Genomic DNA, 20398 nt, shown 5'->3' with positions numbered 1-20398 from the left:
AATACGTACTTGGACTACGTGCATTAGCTCATGCTAGTAGTCGCCGATACTTTTATAGTTTACCATACTATATTCAGCATGAAACTCTCTGATTCCAATCTTTGAGTTTCTTATTCGGTTTTAAAACAATGTGGGATTTAATATCCCCTTAATTTAAATAATGTTTATATCGCCGAAATGAAGCCTATTGGCTCTTTATATTTAAGTAGCTTAATGGGTGCACCTTTTTGACAACTCATATAGCAGAGTGTATAAGTTCTTTTCGCTATACCCTTTGGTATTATTTTGGTCTAGCTACTCACTGATGAAGCCTCGATAAAGGCTGAAACCGGTCTGGATAGTGACCTCCCACCATAATGTAATAACAGCATACATTTCCTAGGAAATGTGTGTTACATTATGGAAAATACCAAGAATAGCAATCAGAACTTTACCACCTTTGCTGTGAGTTGCCCGAGTTTGTACTACGTACTTGGACTACGTGCATTAGCTGACACTAGTAATCGCCGATACTTTTATAGTTTACTATACTATATTCAGCATGAAACTCTCTGATTCCAATCTTTGCGTTTCTTATTCGGTTTTAAAACAATGTAGGATTTAATATCCCCTTAATTTAAATAACCCTTGATTGATTCTGCTAAGAAGACATGGGATGAAGTTGTCTTCTGTAAGGATAGAAAAATAAGAACACTATAGTGGGTGGATACAAGAAGTTTTCCATGAAGTCATGGAAAAGAAGAAAATATGCTGAAAGTTCCTGGCAAATAAGTCGCAAAAGTAGCTAAACAAAAATCACGGGAAGACTTCGATATGAATATAGAATATCAGGAAGGTTGCAAAATGTTAGACGCTATTAAAAAAAAAAGCTTAGAAATGGAGGCAAAATACTGTAAGAAATCAAAGATGATAAAGATGATGTGAATACTAAAGATATTCCTCAATGTCTGGAATAATTAATTTGGAAAATTGTTAAAACAAGTAGTGAAGCACAGTGGTAGAAAACACTCAAGAGGGATGCAATCAGGATTATGTATCAATACTTCAGTTAGGGAAAAAACTATCAAAAGCCTATAATGTGGAAAGGCAGCTGTAGTAGATATTTGACTGAAAATGTTCAAATATCATCATCATCAAATTCCTAATATGTACCCTCAGAAAGTGTACAGGATAATTATGATAGTACTACATTCTCTGTCCAAAAAGAAACCGAACTTTTCGAAAATAGAAGAAACTAGTGGCGCCACCTGTTGTCGAAAGTGGCAACCTTCATTAGTGTTGTGTCAACTGCTTATGACATTTGTTTCATTAGAAGCCGAGTTATAGTGCTAAGAGTGACAGTGTGTTTTGATGAACGGTCGGAAAATGAATTTCAAACAGAGAGCTGCAATTGACTTTTGTGTTAAACTTGGTAAAGGTTTTACCAAAACGCATCAAATGCTTCAAAAAGCATACAGTGATGAATGCTTATCCCATACTCAAGTTTACAAGTGGTTTAAGCGATTTCAAAGTGGTTGTGAGATGCTTGAGGATGACGAAAACCTGGGCCGTCCAAAAACTGGACTCAGTGAAGTTAACATTCAAAAAGTGCGTGATTTCATCAAAGAAACCCGAAATCATCCATGAGATTGATTGAAGATGAATTGGAGATTCCAAAATCAACTGCACAACATTTTGACTGCGAGTTTGGGCCTTCGTAAATTGAATTCGCGATTTGTTTCCCACAAGTTGACCGATGACCAAAAAATGTATCGAATTGAACACTGCAAGGACCTCATTAAAGCCTCATAAGGACTCAAACTTCCTTGTAACAATCATTACTGGGTGACGAAATGTGGTGTTTTGAGTATGAGCCCAAAACAGAGTGCTAAGTGGAGAACACCAGAAGAGGGGCATCCAAAAAAAAGTTGCTTGGAGAAGTCAAAAGTAAAGACAATGCTGATTTGTTTCTATGATTCCAAGGGCATTATTCACAAAGAATTCATTACGCTTGGCCAAACGGTCAACGGCGAGTTTTATCTCGAATTTTTGAAGCAATCGATAGCGAGAATTCGTCGTGTACGGCATGAATATTGTAATGCAGGCAGCTGGTCACTTTTGCATGATAATACACCATTTCATCGTTCGAACATTGTGAGACAATCTTTGAGCAAAAACCAAGTTTGTGTGTTGGATCACTCGCCGTATTCACCTGAGTTAGCACCCTGTGACTTCTTTCTCTTCCCCCAACTTCATTTGCTGATGAAAGGAAAGCGATACGACACCATTGAAAACGTTCAAGCATCGTAAGTGCAGTATCCACGACCCTCAAAAGTATCCCAAAAAACGATATAAAAAACTCATTTAACAAATTAATTGACCATGCCAAATGCTGTATCGAAGCTGAGGGAGAGTATATTGATTGAAATAAATGATTTGAATCTTTATAATTGGCCCGTGTTTTATTTTCTATCAAAAGTTCGGTTTCTTTTTGGACAGAGGGTGTAAATGAAATAGTTACACAATTACAAACTTCCGAACAACAATTTCAGGTCTTATATTTTTGTCTTCCATCTGCATCTTTGATTTTTCTCTGCCGACTGGTTTTGCTAATCTAATAAGGTAATATAGTCAGTACTTTATTTTTTTTGCCCAGCTGGCAGAGAAAAGACAAAGATGTAGATGGATTGATGAAAGAGATTAATTTACCATCTTTACTAAAAATTGTGCCTAAATAGGTGAAATGTTATACAATTCAGCTATTTATGAAATGAAAAGTATAACATCATCTGCATAAAGTAAAGACCTAAGATTAACATCACCAATTTTGATATCAGATTTAATACCACTTTCCTTCATGATGTGATCCTTATAGATAATGAATAACAGTGGAGATAATGTGCACCCTTGTCGCACACCTTACTTAAGGCATGGAACATCAAATCATCTTCCTATACCTCCTTCAATTCTAACTGCTGATTTATAGCTTAAATAGGGGACTGTAATATATTTTTCGAAGCTTGCTCTCCACCTAAACAAGCAACTCGATCCTTGTTATTCCGGACGACGATCAAGCTGGCATGGAACTTTTTATGTTTTGTATTCATCATAATTGTAAGTAGTCCAGGAGGCTTGGAAACCTTTGGACACCTTGTTTGAGACATTAGCTTCATGTTGCCTGTGATTCATTCACCTTTTGTCTGAAGCACCAACAATGTACCACAAGGCAACACTACTGTGCTGGTGGGGGGGGCACTGGAAGGCTGTCTTAATCCCTTGCTTGAGGGATTGAGACAGGCTTGCTGGAACAGCCTGGAGTTACAGTGCAGAAGTCCTAAGGTCGTCTGCACTATCCCTCGCATTCTCTGCAGCAGAATATTGTGCCCCTGTCTGGGAAAGAAGTTACTAACATTATAGACACCCAGCTAAACTCTACCATGCGCACAATTAGTGGGACAGTGAGAAGCACCCCCCCTCTCCTGGCTGCCTATTCTATCTAACATTGCTCCACCACACATACGGAGAAGACAAGCCTCAATTAAAGAAATTTAATAAAGCAATGAGCAACCCACTCCTGCTCCTACACCAGACTTTCATAAACCCACCTAGTCTTCACCTCAAATCTAGAAAGCCTCTCTGGTCCATGGATGAACTCTCTTCAGCTGCACTGCCATCAATATCTAACATATGGAGAGAATACTGGTCCAACAATCTCCCAACAAACGGCTTCCTGGTAGAAGATCGCTGTGCTCTGCAGCCTGGTTTTGATCTTTCTAGGAAGATTTGGTCATCAATAAACAGGATCAGAACTAGTCAGGACAGATGTGGCTACCTTTTACATAAATGGGGGCTGTCAGATCACCCTTATTGTGTTTGTTCTCCCGTGGCTCAGACGATTATTCATATTGTGTACGACTGCCCAAGGTGCCAATTTCACGGTGGTGGCCTACAGGACATCCACAAGGTGACAGATGAGGCCTGAATTGGATTTCCAGCCTTAACCTGTAGTTGGTATGGTGGTGGCGGTGGTTATGAAGGAAACAGAAGATCACGGTCCCGTCTCACCAGGAAGACGTTATTCTCGTAGTCACTCTCATAGTCCTCATCATAGTATCAGCAGAACTCCTCCTCATGTTAGAAGATGATGATACAATGTGAAATGGGCCTCCTCTAATGGATCAAGTTTTCTCACACAAGACACAACTGCTCTCTAATTAAACCTTGGATACAGCTACATTTGTGTTGTGAGAATATGCAGCCTTGTCATACTTGTTGCAGCTGGATGATAATTGTCCCTGGCTTGATTATGACAAGTTACTTTTGCTTTATTTAAAAAAAAGGAAAGATTTAGAAAGCAGGTTGTGCCTTTTATGTAATGAACTTTTATATGTTAAGATTTTCATCATTTGTTTCTGGAAATTGTGATTGTACTTTTCACTTACCAGTTTCATGTAGCCATAAGCATAAACAAATAGCTTAAATAAGACTATGTATTGCTTAATATAATGTTCCCATTTACATCATATAACTGTAGCATTTTGAAGAGCTTTCCTCTTGGCACCTTATCTTATACCGTTTCTAGATCAAGAAAACTTAAATACAAATCCTTATTATATTCCCAAGATTTCTCAACCATTTGTTTTAAAGTGAATCTGATCATGATGACTTCTATTTGGCCTGAATCTAGCTTGTTCTGCACAGTCTGAGTGCTCAAATATGGAGATATAAAAGTTTGTAGTGGCTACATTGCATGATTCAGGGGACTTGGTCAGATAGTTGAATTTCCAATTATTGGAATAGTGCTCTCATAGTTTCCATCTTTAAAAAAGGAAATAAAACTAAATGTGAGAATTACAGAAGAATTTCTCTAGTTTTCTGGATAAGATTTATAGCATACATGAGAATAGGCTATGAAAAATCGTGGAAGAGAAACTGGTTGGATTTAGGCCAAACAGATGTTGTCAAGATCAGACTTTTCATTTTATGACAAATAGGTGAGGAAATCATGGGAACATAACAGAGATCAGTACTTAAATTTTATAGATATGGAATAGCCGTACAACAAGGTGCCTATATAAAAGCTTTCAAAATGCTACAATTATATGGGGTAAATGGAACATTATGCAGAGCAATATATAGTTTATATTTAAGTTGTAAATCAGAAGATTGAAAGAAATACAGGAGGACGGTTTGATGTAAAATCAGGTATAACATAACAGTTCACATTATATCCACTCTTATTCATCATCAATATGGGATATGACCATTATGAAAGAAAGTAAACCTGATATTAGAATTGCAGATATCAAACTTAGTTTTTGCTTTATGCAGGTGATATTGTACTCCTAAACAAATTCATTTGAATAATGCTGTAACAAATTTGGTTTGAAAATCAGCAATAAGAAGACAGACTGTGAAAATAAGGCAGGTACACTGAATACAACACTTGAATTCTGAATTGGAAACATACAAAAGAATTAGAAAAACTGGTATGATAATAATAAAAAAACTGTATTCTGTGCTACATACTTTTCAATCACCAAAGATGATTATAAGGATTAAAAAAAGGTGATATACTTCTTAATCACTAAAGGTGATTAAAAAAGTATACAGTACAGAATATAGTTTTAAAATGATTAAAAAAGTATACAGTACAGAATATAGTTTTAAAATTGCATTTTTTTCATCCTCTGTTGTTTTAAAATCTATGTTAAGGTTATGTCTATCATATGTTTAAGCTTATTAGTTACATATCCTCCAAATGAAAAAATTAGAATAACCAAAGAAAATGTGTTTGAATGATTTGCAATTCTAATTTATTACATAGAAAATAATTATTACCAAATATGAATTAGCATAATCTAAATCTATATACTTTGTAGATTATATTACCATGTAAACATAAAAATGTAATATAAATTAGAAGAACACTGTTTTGTGAATGTTTTCAAACATTCACAAAATTAGAATAATTTTTAACATGGTTCAGAATAGTAGAATATTCGAAATTTTTCTGATTGGTTTTAGGAGAGCATAGAAATAGCACATATTTCAGTAGCCGCAGGACTGACTCATATGTGAGGAATCGTTTGCACTTAGATTTCAGTTAATCATTTGCTAAACAGAGGTCGAACGAGTGACATATTGGAAGCTAAGAAGTTTCATATGGTCTCTATACAAAGAAGGCCAAACTCAACAGTTTATAGCTAAAGGAATTGAAATGTTCTCAAGCAAGCAAGAGTAGAGTATTGAGACATCTAATAACCGGAGTTTTCAAAATAGTTGCTGCAATAGCAGTTGAAAGGTAATAACATCAAGAGATGAGAGGAGATTGAAGATTATGAAGAAAAATCGCTTCTGAAGTGTAAGGTATTTTCACAGGAGATGGAAAGAACTAGGTATCAATGTGTCTAAATCTACGACATTGAGACGACTTCAGAAATTGGATTTTAAATCACGTGTGTCTAATATGAAGCCACTTATAACTTCCAAGCAAAAGGCAGCTAGGTTGTGATGGTGTAAGCAAAGACTCTTGTTGGGTCATTAGGACTGGAAAAAGGTACTTTTTAGCAATGAAATTATGTTTTGTGTGTCCTATGGTCATCAAGGGATATGTGTTTGGCATCTTAAGCAAGAAGCATTTGATAAAGAATGTATGAAACATTTGGTGAAATTTGCAACCTCTGTCATGGTATTGCTTGTATGACCGCAGTGGGTCCAGGTAGGCTGTGTATTGTGTACGAAAGTCAATTGTAAAGTGTGCCAAGAAATTCTTGAGCACTTTATGTTACCAGCATCGGATGATTTATATAATGCTGATTTCCTCATTCAGCAAGATTCAGCTTCTTATCACACTTCCAAGACCACTACTAGATGGCTCAAAGAAAGACAAATCAGTGTAATTCCTTGGAAAGCAAACTCATCATCATCAAATTCCTGACATGTACCCTCAAGGGGTGTACAGGATATGATAGTACTACATGAAAAATTTACATCATTACTAACTTCCTATCTACAATTTTCCTCCAAATCAGTCTGTTACTTGTCAAGACTCCAACATTATCAAATCTTATATTTCTATCGTCTAAGGCACTTTGTACCGTATCAATCCACCTATAAAGCAAACTCACCAGATTTAAACCCCATTGAGAATTTGTGGAGAATTATGAAGAAATGTCTTCAAGTTGTCTCAAAAGACAAAAATGAACTTGTTTCTAGTCTGCAGACAATATGGGCATTTTTGACTGGGGAAAAAAAAAAACGACTGTGAAATGCTAGTAAATAACATGTCCAACTGTTTACGAACATTCATAAAGGCTGGGGGGGGGGCTGCAACAAAGTACTAATTATCATGTTTCCCTTTGACTGTAATATTTATGCATTTATTTTCATATTATTCTAATATTTTGAACCATGTTAAAAATTATTTTAATTTTGTGAATGTTTTCAAATAACAGATTTCTTATAATTTATATTACATTTTTATGTGTTTATATGATTATATAATCTACAAAGTACATAGATTTAGATGATGCTAATTCATATTTGGTAATAATTATTTTCTATGCAATAAATTAGAATTGCAAATCATTCAACACATTTTCTTTGATACATTATACTTGTATCATGTATAGTACAAAATGATGATAATGTAATTCTGTGATGGTTGTTATTTAGAGATTTTGTTGTTAGGTGACCTGAATTACTTTTTAAATACAATTCCTTTGTATTTAAAAATGTATTAGTGCTGGTTTTAAATTTTTTTAAAAAATTTAAAACCAGTATTAGTAAATGAGTTGTTGGCATGGGGGGGGGGTGAAGGTACACGTTTTTATAATAGCAGAGAAGAACAAAAAGTTACTTTTATCATGGAATGTGCTAATTTGCCTACTTTGTTATCTGCAGATAACAAATAAATCTGCGAAATAAATACAAGAAAATTTTGGTTGTTTTTATAATTTTAAAATAAGTGCTGTTTAAAGGAGAGGAAAATTAATTCCTTTGAGATACTTCTTTGTAAGAAGAATAACTAAACAGTAAACTTTTTTTTTGTATTAGGAGACATCAAATTGCCTCAGCGTGTTCAAGATGCTATGCAGATGCAAGTTGAAGCAGAAAGGAAAAAGAGGGCTGCTGTTTTGGAATCAGAAGGTTGATACATATTAAACTTGTAACTTTTATTTAAATAAAATCTGTAATTCAGTGCAATTGTTTAAAAATCGCTGGCATTTCTAAATACAGTAATAATAGTTTGATAATAAACAGATTATTTTAAAATATCTGCATGTGTTTTAAGTTGTAATGTGTATATATAGTTAGACATGATTCATTAACTTCAATGTAATATTACCAGAGAAAAAATGAGAATTTCACATTATAGCTATGTATCAACTTGCATTGTCATGTAAGTTGGTACTTAGGTTGGACCAACCTATAGTTTAAATTTGGTTGATATTCAACCAGATTTAAAATTGCATGAATTTGTCTACATCTGTATTGCAGAGGTCTTTCAGTTATTATCCTTGAATGTATCTAAAATTCACTACATTTGTAATAAACTTTATGAGAATAATCATTATAACTATGTTTAAGTTAAAATTTTAGCATTTATATATATATATATATTTATATATATATATATATATATATATAAATGTTTATATATATATATATATATATATAACTAAGTTTAAGTTAAAATTTTAGCATTTATATATATATATGTATATATTAAATTATAATTGAATTCATATATATTATTATTATTATTATTGTTCCGGGAAACTCCAAGGAATCGACAGACTCATCGAGGGAGGCCCTAACATCATGTCTGGAACAACTATTCAACATTCACACAGTATCTATCATATCTTGCCTTGAACTCATTCACGGTCGTAGCACCCACAACAGACTCTGGAAGCTTATTCCACTCATTCACCATTCTCCAAGTAAAAAGCCTAGCTCTAACACCCTTGTCAACCACGCTCTTGCCCAGCTTCCATGCATGGCCCCTGGTCCTCCCACCACCAGGCATATTTTCAAAAATATCTTCTGGATCAATCTTATAAAAATCCTTCAGTAATTTGAATGTCTCAATCATATCACCCTTCCTTCGCCTATCGTCCAATTTTTGCAACCCACAAATCCTCAACCTATTCTCATAAGGTTCATTCCACAGACCTTCTATCATCTTGGTCACTCATCTCTGGACCCTCTCCACTTCCTCCCCATCACAAAGAAACCCTGGTGCCCATAACTGGGCACAAAAGTCCAGATGGGGTCTTATCAAGGCTCGATACAGAGGAACAACAACTTGCTTCTCTCTGCATGTTAAAGTATTTTTCATAAGCCAAGTGATTTGGTGAGCTGTTTTAGTTACTTTTGCAATGTACCCCCTAAACTTCAACTCCCTATCCACCAGCACTCCCAAATCCCTGGCCTCATCAATCTCCTGGAGTACGGTTCCACCTATGCGATATACTGCTGCTATTCTTTTCACCCCAAAGTGCATAACCGTACACTTTGCCACATTAAACTGACATCCATTTTTCCTAACCCAGTCCTCCAAACTATCCAAATCATCCTGTGAAATTTTGACATCCTGTGCACTCACAATTGCTCTACCCAACTTTGCATCATCCGCAAACAAGTAAACACTTCCTCTCAAATCCTTTCCAGTATCATTGATGAACAAATTGAAAAGCAGTGGTCCAAGAACAGAGCCCTGCGGCACTCCACTAGTCACAAGACGTCTTTTTGACTCCACTCCTGAATAAACCACTCTCTGGTATCTCTCCTTCAACCACCCTCCTATCCATCTTACCAACCCTATATCTATCCCCATCTGCTCCAGTTTACTGATTAGGGTTCCATGTGGTATCCTGTCAAAGGCCTTGGCAAGGTCCAGTAGTATCACTGTAAACCCATTACCCCTATCCAGTTCAGCCATCACTGTGTTATAAAACGTGAGCAAGTTACTGAGGCATGATCTACCCTTCACAAAACCATGTTGTCCCCCATACAATATCCCATTTTCATCTATCCAATCCTGTATTCTTTTCTTGACCAATTTCTCTAAGATCTTGACAATGATTCCTAATATGCTAATCGGTCAGTAATTTACAACAGCAGTCTTGGTACCACCTTTATGCAGTGGAGCTATTTTCCCCTCCTTCCACCCGCTCGGGACTAACCCAGACCCAAGACTCAAATTAAACAAAATGGTCAAGGGTACTGACAATTCTTTAGCTGCTTCTCGTACTACACGAGCTGGTATACCATCCAATCCCACAGATGTATTGACATTGAAGTTATGCAATAGACTACTCACCTCCACTTCATTCACCACAATTCCCGTATAATCTACTGGTTTATTCGTTTCTGCAATGTCACCACCTGGATGATATATTCTTGTAAAGTGCTAACTCAGTAACTCAGCTATCTCAACTGATTCAGTTACTTCCCTACCATCGGCATTCTTTAAAATCATTCTGCCATGTACATTTTTCCTTTTACTTGCTACATATCTAAAAAACTGTTTAGGATTCTCTTGTTCCAATTCCAATGTTCTTTCGTAATCCTTTTTTGCTTTTCTTACCACACTCCTCACCCTTCTGGCCTGCGCTTTATACCGTTCATGTCCCTCCGGTCACCTTTCTCCTTAAATTCCCTCCATAGTTGTTTCTTTTTCTGCAGCTCCAGCTTAATGGTGTTATTCATCCATTTAACCCCTACTTGATTTATTATTCGGACTCTAGGTATACAGTCAGCCATTGCTTCATGCAAGCACTTCTTAACTACCTCCCATGCACTATCAACTTCTAGTCCTTGCAGTTGTACATGCCATGACACTGAGCCAATCAAACTCCTAAGCTTGTCATACTTTCCAGCCCGATAATTCCACATGTACCCTGTCTTAATTGAAAATTCTACACCTTTAGCCACCTCCCAAGTTAAGACCCTATGATCACTCTCACCGATTGGTGGCAATGTGGTCATATTTGTTACAGCCAAATCCTCAGATGTAATTACTAGATCAAGCACTCTCTGACCCCTAGTATTTTCCATTACATGCTGTCGCAGATAGTTATCCCTTAATAACCGCATAAAATCCAATTCCTTCCTCCCGTGTGTCCTCTCCTCACTCCAATCAATGCGACCATAGTTGAAATCTCCCATAATAATCACCCTCCTTCCAGTCATTTCTTCTATTTGCTTGTGCATATTGTCACCACCATCTTTTCCATCACCTGGTCTATAGCAGCATCCAATTGTATATTTAGTTCTGCTAGCCACAATCTCACACCAAATGGCCTCAAATGTGCTCTTTTCTCTATCCTGCAATTCAACTTCTATTCTCCTTAGCTGTAGCTCATCAGCTATCATCAACAATACTCCTCCCCCCATTTTATTCTCTCTGTCATTCCTGAACACACTATACCCATCACATTCAATCCCACTAGCTATATCATCTACAGTCAGCCATGTTTCACTAATACCGATAACCTGTGGTCTGGAAGTGCCAACCATGGCCAAAAACTCTTCCTTCTTGTTCCTAATACTCCTAGTATTAGTGTACATGAATTTAAGACCCCCATTAGCCCCAACCCTACCTTGATGCCTTATATTAACTATTCCACTCTGGTTTGTTGTCCTTATTTGCTCTAGCATATTATATTCATTCTTACATTCAACTGCCTCCCTAAGGACTGTATATCTACCCCCCCCCTTTAACGAATCTAGTTTCCCTGAATTTGCACATCCACTACATTCAGCAACACTTTCTCAAGTCTTCTTACACCATAACCATTCAAATGCAAGCCATCCATCTTATATAGATCCTGTCGCCCATCAAACTCACTCCACACATCCACAAATTCCACACCACTCGTCATACATAACCCACGCTTAAAGTCATTCGCAATTATGGCCCTCCTTTTAAACATTTCACTGTCATACCGTGGCAAAAGACTAATCATTCTAACTCTCTTACTCTTTTCTTTTGCTACCTCAAACAATTCATTCGGGTCTTCTATCATTTCCATTTTATCTCCTTTCAAATCATTCGTACCTGCCACAACAATCATTTCTTTCACCCTTTCCTTTTGCTGTCTAATAGACTCAGTTACATCCTTTATGCTCGCACCAGGTTGGTACGATTTTGTCAAATCCTCTACTAACACACCTCGTACTAACGAGTCTCCATACAGCACTCTATCCTTCATTTTGTTCATGTTCACATTCATGCGCCTATTTTTCCTGTCATACCTTTTATTATTGGTTGGTTCATTCAGTCGACTTTTGTTCATGCACTCTAGCTGCTGTTTTGCCCTTTCTATCGCACCATTCAACAACGCGATCTCATTCAATGCGTCTATCTCATCTTTTTTATTCTCTGAGAAACCATTAATACTATCATTCACACTCTCATAATTCTCATGTACAACCTTGCCGTTTCTTGTCATATCCCTATTTTCTTCATTCTGAAGTTTGACAAAAATATCACACTCACGATCCGAAATACACTTCAATTCCTCATTCTCCCTACATTTTCTACACACATTCAATCCTTTATTATCATCTTTCCACACTCCGACTGCACTCCGTAAAGCGTACATTTCACAGCTAGTACACTGACTCATTTCTTTTATACTACTGTTCTTTGATAACGATGGCGAACCATCATTACTGGCCGCCATTTTCCTTCGTACAGGTGCCATAATTATTGCAACGTGTTTTATCAAATAATAAGTTATACACACCAAAAACACACAAACAGATGCACTAAAGTATGCAAGGCAAACAAAACTACGCAATATTAACTAATTTTATCAACGATAACTGAAAATAATACTTATCTTATCAGGAGCTTGCACGAACACTACACACTATGATATAACCTCAAACTCAACCCCAATATAACGTCAGTTGTGTAGCTCAGTGGAAGTGGCATGTGCTGTCCACTGCACTAGATCCCTCGAAGAAAGAGCATCATAAGTTTAATTCTAATCACTGACTAGAGGCACTTTTACTGAGCTTTTTTTTTTTTTTTGACGGGTTCTTGAGTTAGTTGATCTCTGGTATAGGCAAGTGGATTTTTTCTCCTGGAAACTTTTTCTATCCTATAAACTTGATAAAAATGACCATAGAACCCACACTATTTTCAGACAGTAAACAGATTGGCGCCACTTGTCAGCTGCCTCTCTTCACCAGATGCTGTGTATAATTAGTGTTAGTCTTGAGTCAGTTATCTACCAGTAGAGATTGAACTGATCTCTCAGTCTCCAAAAGTTAGATAGGGCTAAATTGGCCTTGCCTACTCCCTACAGAGGAATAAAAGGTTGAAATGCTCCTTGCTCATACAGTACAAAGTTTGCAAATTTCAGTAGTATGCTCATTAAAGTGTTCTAGATTTAACCAGTGGCAATAGAGAGGGAGAGAGAGGTTCTCTTCCGTATTATTTTGCACAGTAAAACATTCATTTAGCATCTTTGAAATTGATGCTTTTGCTAAAAAAAAGTTCTAAGAAGCAAATACATTGTTGATTTGTTTAAAAACAGTTGCAAACATATCCAGTAATTTACGTTGGCTTTTGAAATTAATTTGAAAAACCTTAAAATGGCAAACTTTTTATAAATATTTTACATAATATTAATGTAACAATGTTATTGTAATATTCCCTCTTTGTTATTCAAATATATAAATACTGTATAGTATAGTACATACTGTATAGTATAATATTGTATAGTACATGCATTTAAAATTTCAAGTGCTATTTTTAAATGTTAATTTATTTTATATATATATATATTATTATTATTATTTTATTTTATTTTTTTTTATCATATGCTCATGTAATTGTATTGTTGCTCCAATATTTTCTACATTTCCTGGTAATATATTATTTAGGAAAGTGACAAAATGTTCTGGAAGTTATGGAAGAAGCTTTGAAATTGAGGGAAGAGTACTATAAAAGGAATCAAAGATGATAAAGGTGACATGAAAACCGAAGACAAGGATATCATAAATGTCTGGAATAATTGCTTTGAAAGATTGATAATAATGAGAAAAATTAGGGGGAGTAAATAGATGGCATCAAGGGTAGAATCATATTAGAAATAAACATATTAGAAAGGAACTTGACATTGCTAGCGTTCAAGAATGTGTATGTATAGCTAATCTAAGGCGGTATGGCTACTTAAATACAATGGTTGAGGAAAGGTTAGCAAAAGAGATGTTTTGATGCCAAAATGGCAGGAAAGAGACCCAGTGGAAAACCAAGGTCTAGGTGGATTGATTCACTTAGAAGCATGAAATGTTAGATATGACAATATTGGAGTACTCACAACTAATAGTGTAATTTGGAGGGAAATTGTGGGTAGGAGATTAATAATGTGAAGTTAATTATGTAGTGCTCGTATTAACCTGAACACCCATCAGGTTTGCATAGCAAGTGATGATGATATTATTTTATACGTAAAAGAGTACAAACTGTGAATAGTTATATTACACATCGAAAGAATGACCGCTTTTATACGATGATAAGTGTCATAATGCAGCATATAAGCAGGGGTGATTGTAACAAATTCACTTAATATAATGAATAAAAAATTATATAATGACATACATCGATTCCATGATTGGAGGCATATTGGAATGAGTGGGCAATGAAAGCTTGTTTCCTAGTGTGAAGATTCTTAATGTGACTGAAGCAACATATAAGCAGGTAGACCAAGTGAATGATGATTGTACTGGTCAAAACGAATGAGCTGAAAAGAAAAAAGTATGGTATGAGAGAAGATATTGAATGATTTGTTGAGAGCAGAAAGAGTAAAGATTGTGAATATTTTTTTATAGTGTGATAGGAGTAAGCAGTGTTGTAAATGAATCAGTAAGTAGAATTTGTAGGAGAAATGATATAACAGTATGTAGATGTACGAGGTGGATTGGTGTCAGGCAATGGGTGAAATTGTTTGATGAATGGTGAATGGGAATTATCAGATAAACTATATGGCTATTTGGTTTCTGATGCATGTTTTAAATTAAGTGGTGGAAATAGTGAATGTAATGATGGAGAGAGAGAGATTGATCTCTTTTAGAGATCAATCAGACTAGTTTTGTCAAGAAAGGCCCTGCTTATACTAAAATACTATTTGGCATCATCCTTGTGAAAAAGGACTATCTTATCTTCTTTTTCCCCTTTTTGTATTATATTTCAAAACAAATAACCATGCCAATGGGTGTACTGCCATTCTCTTCATTTAACGTGTTCTGATGTTCCATTCTGTCCAATTTTTAGTATTACTTCCAACCCTCCGTGGAGGCCAAAGACTCGTGGAAAGTTGAACATTCACCACAATAACTATTATACCTTACCTTGAAGACATTTAGCACTGAAACCACTTCGGCAATGTATTCTACTTATTCACCACCTGCCATGCAAAAAATCTCCTTTTCACTTTCTTACTCACATGACCTTTGTACAGTTTCTGGGGATGACATCTTGGTCTCCCATTCAACAAACTAGTCTCAATCACATCACTTCTCCTCTTCCAAGCTGCAGACCCATTCCCTTAATCTATCCTTACTCGATATCCAGGAGACCTGAGATATTCTTAGTTATTCGCTTCTGCACTCTCTCTCTCTCCGGTGTTTCCTTATTGCCAATGTAACCAGGTGACCAGATCTGTGCACAGAAACCTAAATGTGTTAGTGTCTTATACAGTAGAATTATCAACTCCTTGACAGAGATCTGTACATCATAGTAGCAACTTTCTGGGTTAACCTTTACAACTTTTGTGATGTGTCTCCTGAACTTTAGCTCCGTATGCACCAAGATTCTCAAATTTCTATCCTACTCTACCTCTTGAAGCAAAGTTCTTCCATTATGGCCAAAGTGCATAATTTTGGCCACATTCTTCATTCCAAAGCACCAATTTAGCATCATCAACAAACAACTGAATATCTCCTCTTACACTCTGAATTATATCATTGATATATAAATTAAACAATAGTGCTCCCAGAACAGAAACCATGTTTTCCCATTTGTCTTCTTCCTTTTTAAGGAAACTGCTCCCCATATACACACACAACTCACTGACTCTTATTCAACCATCCCTGTAACCAAGCTACTAAATGACTAAATATTCTCATCCTTCTCGGTATCAATAGTAGGTTATTGTGTGGTACTTGATCAAATGCCTTCTCCAAGTTCAGATAAATCACTGTATAAGCATTCTTCTGTCCGATACATGAGTCACCCTATTATATGTAACCAAGGTACCAAATGACTAAACATCCTCATCCTTCTCAGCTTCAATAGTAGGTTATCGTGTGGTATTTGATCAAATGCTTTCTCCAAGTTCAGATAAATCACTGTATTAACATTCTTCTGTCCAATATACTTGTAACCCTATTATGTAATTAAAATATTACTGTACTCCCAAAAGTTTTGTGTTATCGCCAATCCAGGTTTGTGTTTTGTGTCTAATACCTTCACCAACTACACCTAATATATGTACACTGGCTGATGCTGGACACCGCTGATTTGGATTCTCCCTTCTGCAGTGACACTATTTTTCCTTTCTTCCACTGCTCCGGAACTGTTCCTGTTGCCAGACTGCTGTTGAACAATCAAGTCAAGGGCACTGACAGCTCTTTTGCACATTCCTATAACCCATGTGGTGATATCCCATCCAATCTCACAGTCTCGTAACCTCATTGTTACTTAATATTCTAAACACTTCCCATTCCTGAACTGTCAATCTTTTGTCCTCCTGCCTATTGTTTACAATATGTGTAATCCCACTCCCACGTGAAATACACTGATGAAATCTTCAGCGGATGTGACATATGCTTCATCTGCAGCAACGTATGTCAATCTTCCATATTCACCCTTTCTTCTAATGGCAACATAACTGTAGAATTCTGTAGGGTTTTGCTTTACTGCATCAGCTAGTCTCCTTCCTTACTGCATTCATTACCTTCCTAGCTCATGCCTTATACTCCTCATGCTGCTGAAGATATAAAGAATACCCTTTTGAGGTATTCTACAGTGAGGGATGCTACAGATATCCAGCACTTAGAAAATGATTTGAATAGGCTGGAAATTTGGACAAACGAAAATGGCTATCAGTTTAATGTTAGCAAGTGTAAAGTTATGCATTTTGGCATGATGAGATTTCCAGCAGCATATATTTGCAGGGTTATGCTACAAGAAACTGATGAGGCTAGGAATCTTGGCATAAATGTGGATAGGAATTTGAAGTTCAAAGGTCACATATCAAAAGTTGCAAATACAACTCAGAGGATTATTGCAATGTTGAAGCAAACCTTGACCTGTAAGGATAAGGAAGTCATTTTGCCTCTTTATAAGGCCTTGATAAGACCACACACACACACACACACACCTGGATTATTGTGAGCAGATTTAGTCTCCCAGCTTCCAAAGAGATAAAGAAGCTGTGGAAAGTATGTAAAAAAAAGTTACAAAGATTATATCTGGATTATGGAATTTAGATTATGAGCACAGATTGCGAGTCGAGTATGTGGATTACAGACTCTGATTAACAGGAGAAAGAGTGATGTGATAGAGGTCTATAAACTTCTGAATGTGTGTAATAGGATATCGTCTGATGAAAAGTTTCATTATGTGGAAGGTGGGGAGAGAACACAGCAGAATCCATTGAAGTTTTTTCGCAGTCAAGAAAGGACTAAGAGCTAGGTTTGTTCCTTGCAGAGCAGTGAGTGGGTGTAATACTTTGGCTTTAGGGGTTGTGAATGCATCCAGTGTGAATGATTTTAAGGAAAGGTATGACATGACTGGTTTGGGTGATTTATAGCCTTTCTTGATGAGTCTGTTAAAAGAAAGTAGGAGAGATTATTTTATTTATTATTAATCCTGTCATAGAGATGATCTCTGTTCAGCAATTATTTTTTTATTTCCGAGTATACCTATATATGCACAAGGGTTCACTCCAATTGGTGCAATGACCTTTAACTCTTTCTTTCAGAATCCAAAAAATTCACTGACTCAAGACCAAAATACAAAATAAACACATTTAATAAAATTCATTTTAAAAATTTATGGAATTTACAACCATGTTAAAAAAACTTTTTTATTATCCCGACGTTTCGATCTTCACATCAAGATCATCATCTGTAGCATACATCAATATACAAGACAAGCTAAGTTACATTATTAACTGTAAGTAAAGAAACGATGATTTGATCACATGTTATTCTAATGGCATGACCTCTAGTGGGAAAAAAAAAAAAAATGATCTGAACAGTAATGATGGTCTAAAAATCCCAAACATATGGAAGGTATGTATTAGACCCACGGAACGTTCCTCACTAAGAACAACTATAAACAGGACTGTAGAAAATCCAGTGTCTTAAAAGCAAAAATAAGAATTGTAACACTAAAAATATAACATCATTGTTTCTGAAAGAAAACCATCTGAAAGAACGTTTATTCCTGTCATCATAAATAGAATTTAGCTTGATGTGATTTTTTTTCCCCCTAGAGGTCATGCCAGTAGAATAACAGCGATCAAATCATTGTTTCTTTAGCTTACAGTTAATAATGTAATTCAGCTTGTCTTGTATATTGATGTATGCTTCAGATGATGATCTTGATGTGAAGATCGAAACATCGGGATAATAAAAAAGTTTTTTAACACGGTTGTAAATTCCATAAATTTTTAAAACGAATGCTGATCACCGTGTAACTCTAAAAGAAAACATTTAATAAAACAAAAACAATATATATACACTTCAAACAATATTACAAAACTATATCTAACTACAGAATTAATTGGATCCAAGGCCTTTTTAAACAAACTTACACTTAAAACTAGACTAAACACTGTTTGTACAATGACAAAATGTTCATAGCCAGTTTCTTTCTCTGTGAAGGCCCTTTTCCGAAGATATATGACTTTATTCTTCATTTTCATAGGATCCTTTCTCATCACTCATGTAGCATACATTAATTCTTCCTAACTCAATTCTGTCTCTTTTTAGTAGAAATAATAGTTAGATCCGGCATCCTTAATACAGATGAAACTTCCCAATTAGCGTTTCCACAAACATTCCTTTAGAACGTAAATAGCAATTTCTTCTTTTATTCACTAATACTTATTGGCAGTCTTAACTCTTCCACTTTAAAAATTCACAGTTCTATGATTCCCTTTTCGGAATCTACTACTAATCTTCCAATTAGCGTTTCCTCGAATATTCCTTTTAAAACATCTATAGCAATATTTTCTTTTATTTATCAATATTTTTCCACTTTGAAACTTCATAGTTCCACGATTCCTTTTTTGGAATTTGTTATTAATTTTCCTCCGACTGTCATAAAAAAACTCAAATCCTCCGAATCTAAATATCTGCCGGCCTGTGTTCTAATTTTCTCTCCGAACACTCTTCTTGTTTACTCTGTTACTTCGATACCGAATGCTGTCTTGTTTTCTCTCGTTACTTCGATACCGAATGCTCTCCTTGTCAGCTGTCAATCACACATCAAACTTCTCGGCGAGCATGTGCACTCCATGAAACTGGCAAACGAGAAACTAAATATAATGGCTGACACACAGATTACGTTAGCAACAAGAGAATGTCTTCATAAAACTTAATATTTTAAACTACAAAAAATTGTTTAAAGTAACACAACTATCAAATCCAGTAAGTACATTAATTTTTTAAACTTCTTTACATTTCATTTTGACAAAACAATTTCAATAAAGGGCACATCGCAAGTGCTGACAATGCGTGTTATGAAACTAAAACTAATAAACATGCTAACATAAACAATTCGTAAAAATATTCAGAATTTTAAATTATGATTATTTTTACAAGTTCTTGATTCCCTGGAGGTCAGTCATAATAATATGATCCATTCATACTCTTGACATAATGACAGTTTGTGTGTTAACTTTTCACAAGGCTGTTTTTACTCATATATATATATATATATTTAAAACTTTGGAACATTGCTTACTTTTTTAAAGAATATTTTTTCCCCTTCTTCTTCCTAACATGGATTTTAAGCCAGGTTGCCTGTTCCGGTCTCATACCATCTCTTTCTTGGTCTTCTGATTCTTCTTTTTCCACTTATTTTATATCTGTATAATATTTTTGGTAGTCTGCTGTAGTCCATTCGATTTAAATGTTCTATCTATTTTTGTAAATTGCTTAATTATCAAAATTATCAAAAATCAAGATTATGGAAATAATCTACAATCTGAGTCTTTGATGTGGCACTTCGTATTGTGTTCTCAGTACTTACTACAGATTGGATTACAATCACAGTGGACAGTTAATATATTAAAGCAGTCTTTGTTCTTCAAGCATGCACTAGGATATGGGTGATGAGAATATTATTGCAAATAAAGAATTATTTGCAATAATAACTCCG

General features: G+C 35.6%; 1 protein-coding gene across 1 annotated transcript in view; it reads left to right on the top strand.

Moving 5' to 3' along the window:
- The window catches only part of Stoml2 (stomatin like 2), a 154744-nt gene that overhangs the window by 96227 nt on the left and 38119 nt on the right, over positions 1-20398 (top strand). Inside the window, exon 7 of the mRNA XM_090401638.1 lies at positions 8038-8130. Coding sequence (XP_090257764.1) covers positions 8038-8130 — 93 coding nt within the window. The remainder of the gene's footprint in view (positions 1-8037; positions 8131-20398) is intronic.

This window comes from Typopeltis vanoorti, chromosome 12 (assembly GCF_054136105.1).
Source record: "Typopeltis vanoorti isolate ZY-2024b chromosome 12, IOZ_Tvanoo_1.0, whole genome shotgun sequence".
NCBI classification, from domain to species: Eukaryota; Metazoa; Arthropoda; class Arachnida; order Uropygi; family Thelyphonidae; genus Typopeltis; species Typopeltis vanoorti.
Note: the sequence above shows the minus strand (reverse complement) of the source record. Positions and strands in the feature narration are given on the sequence as shown.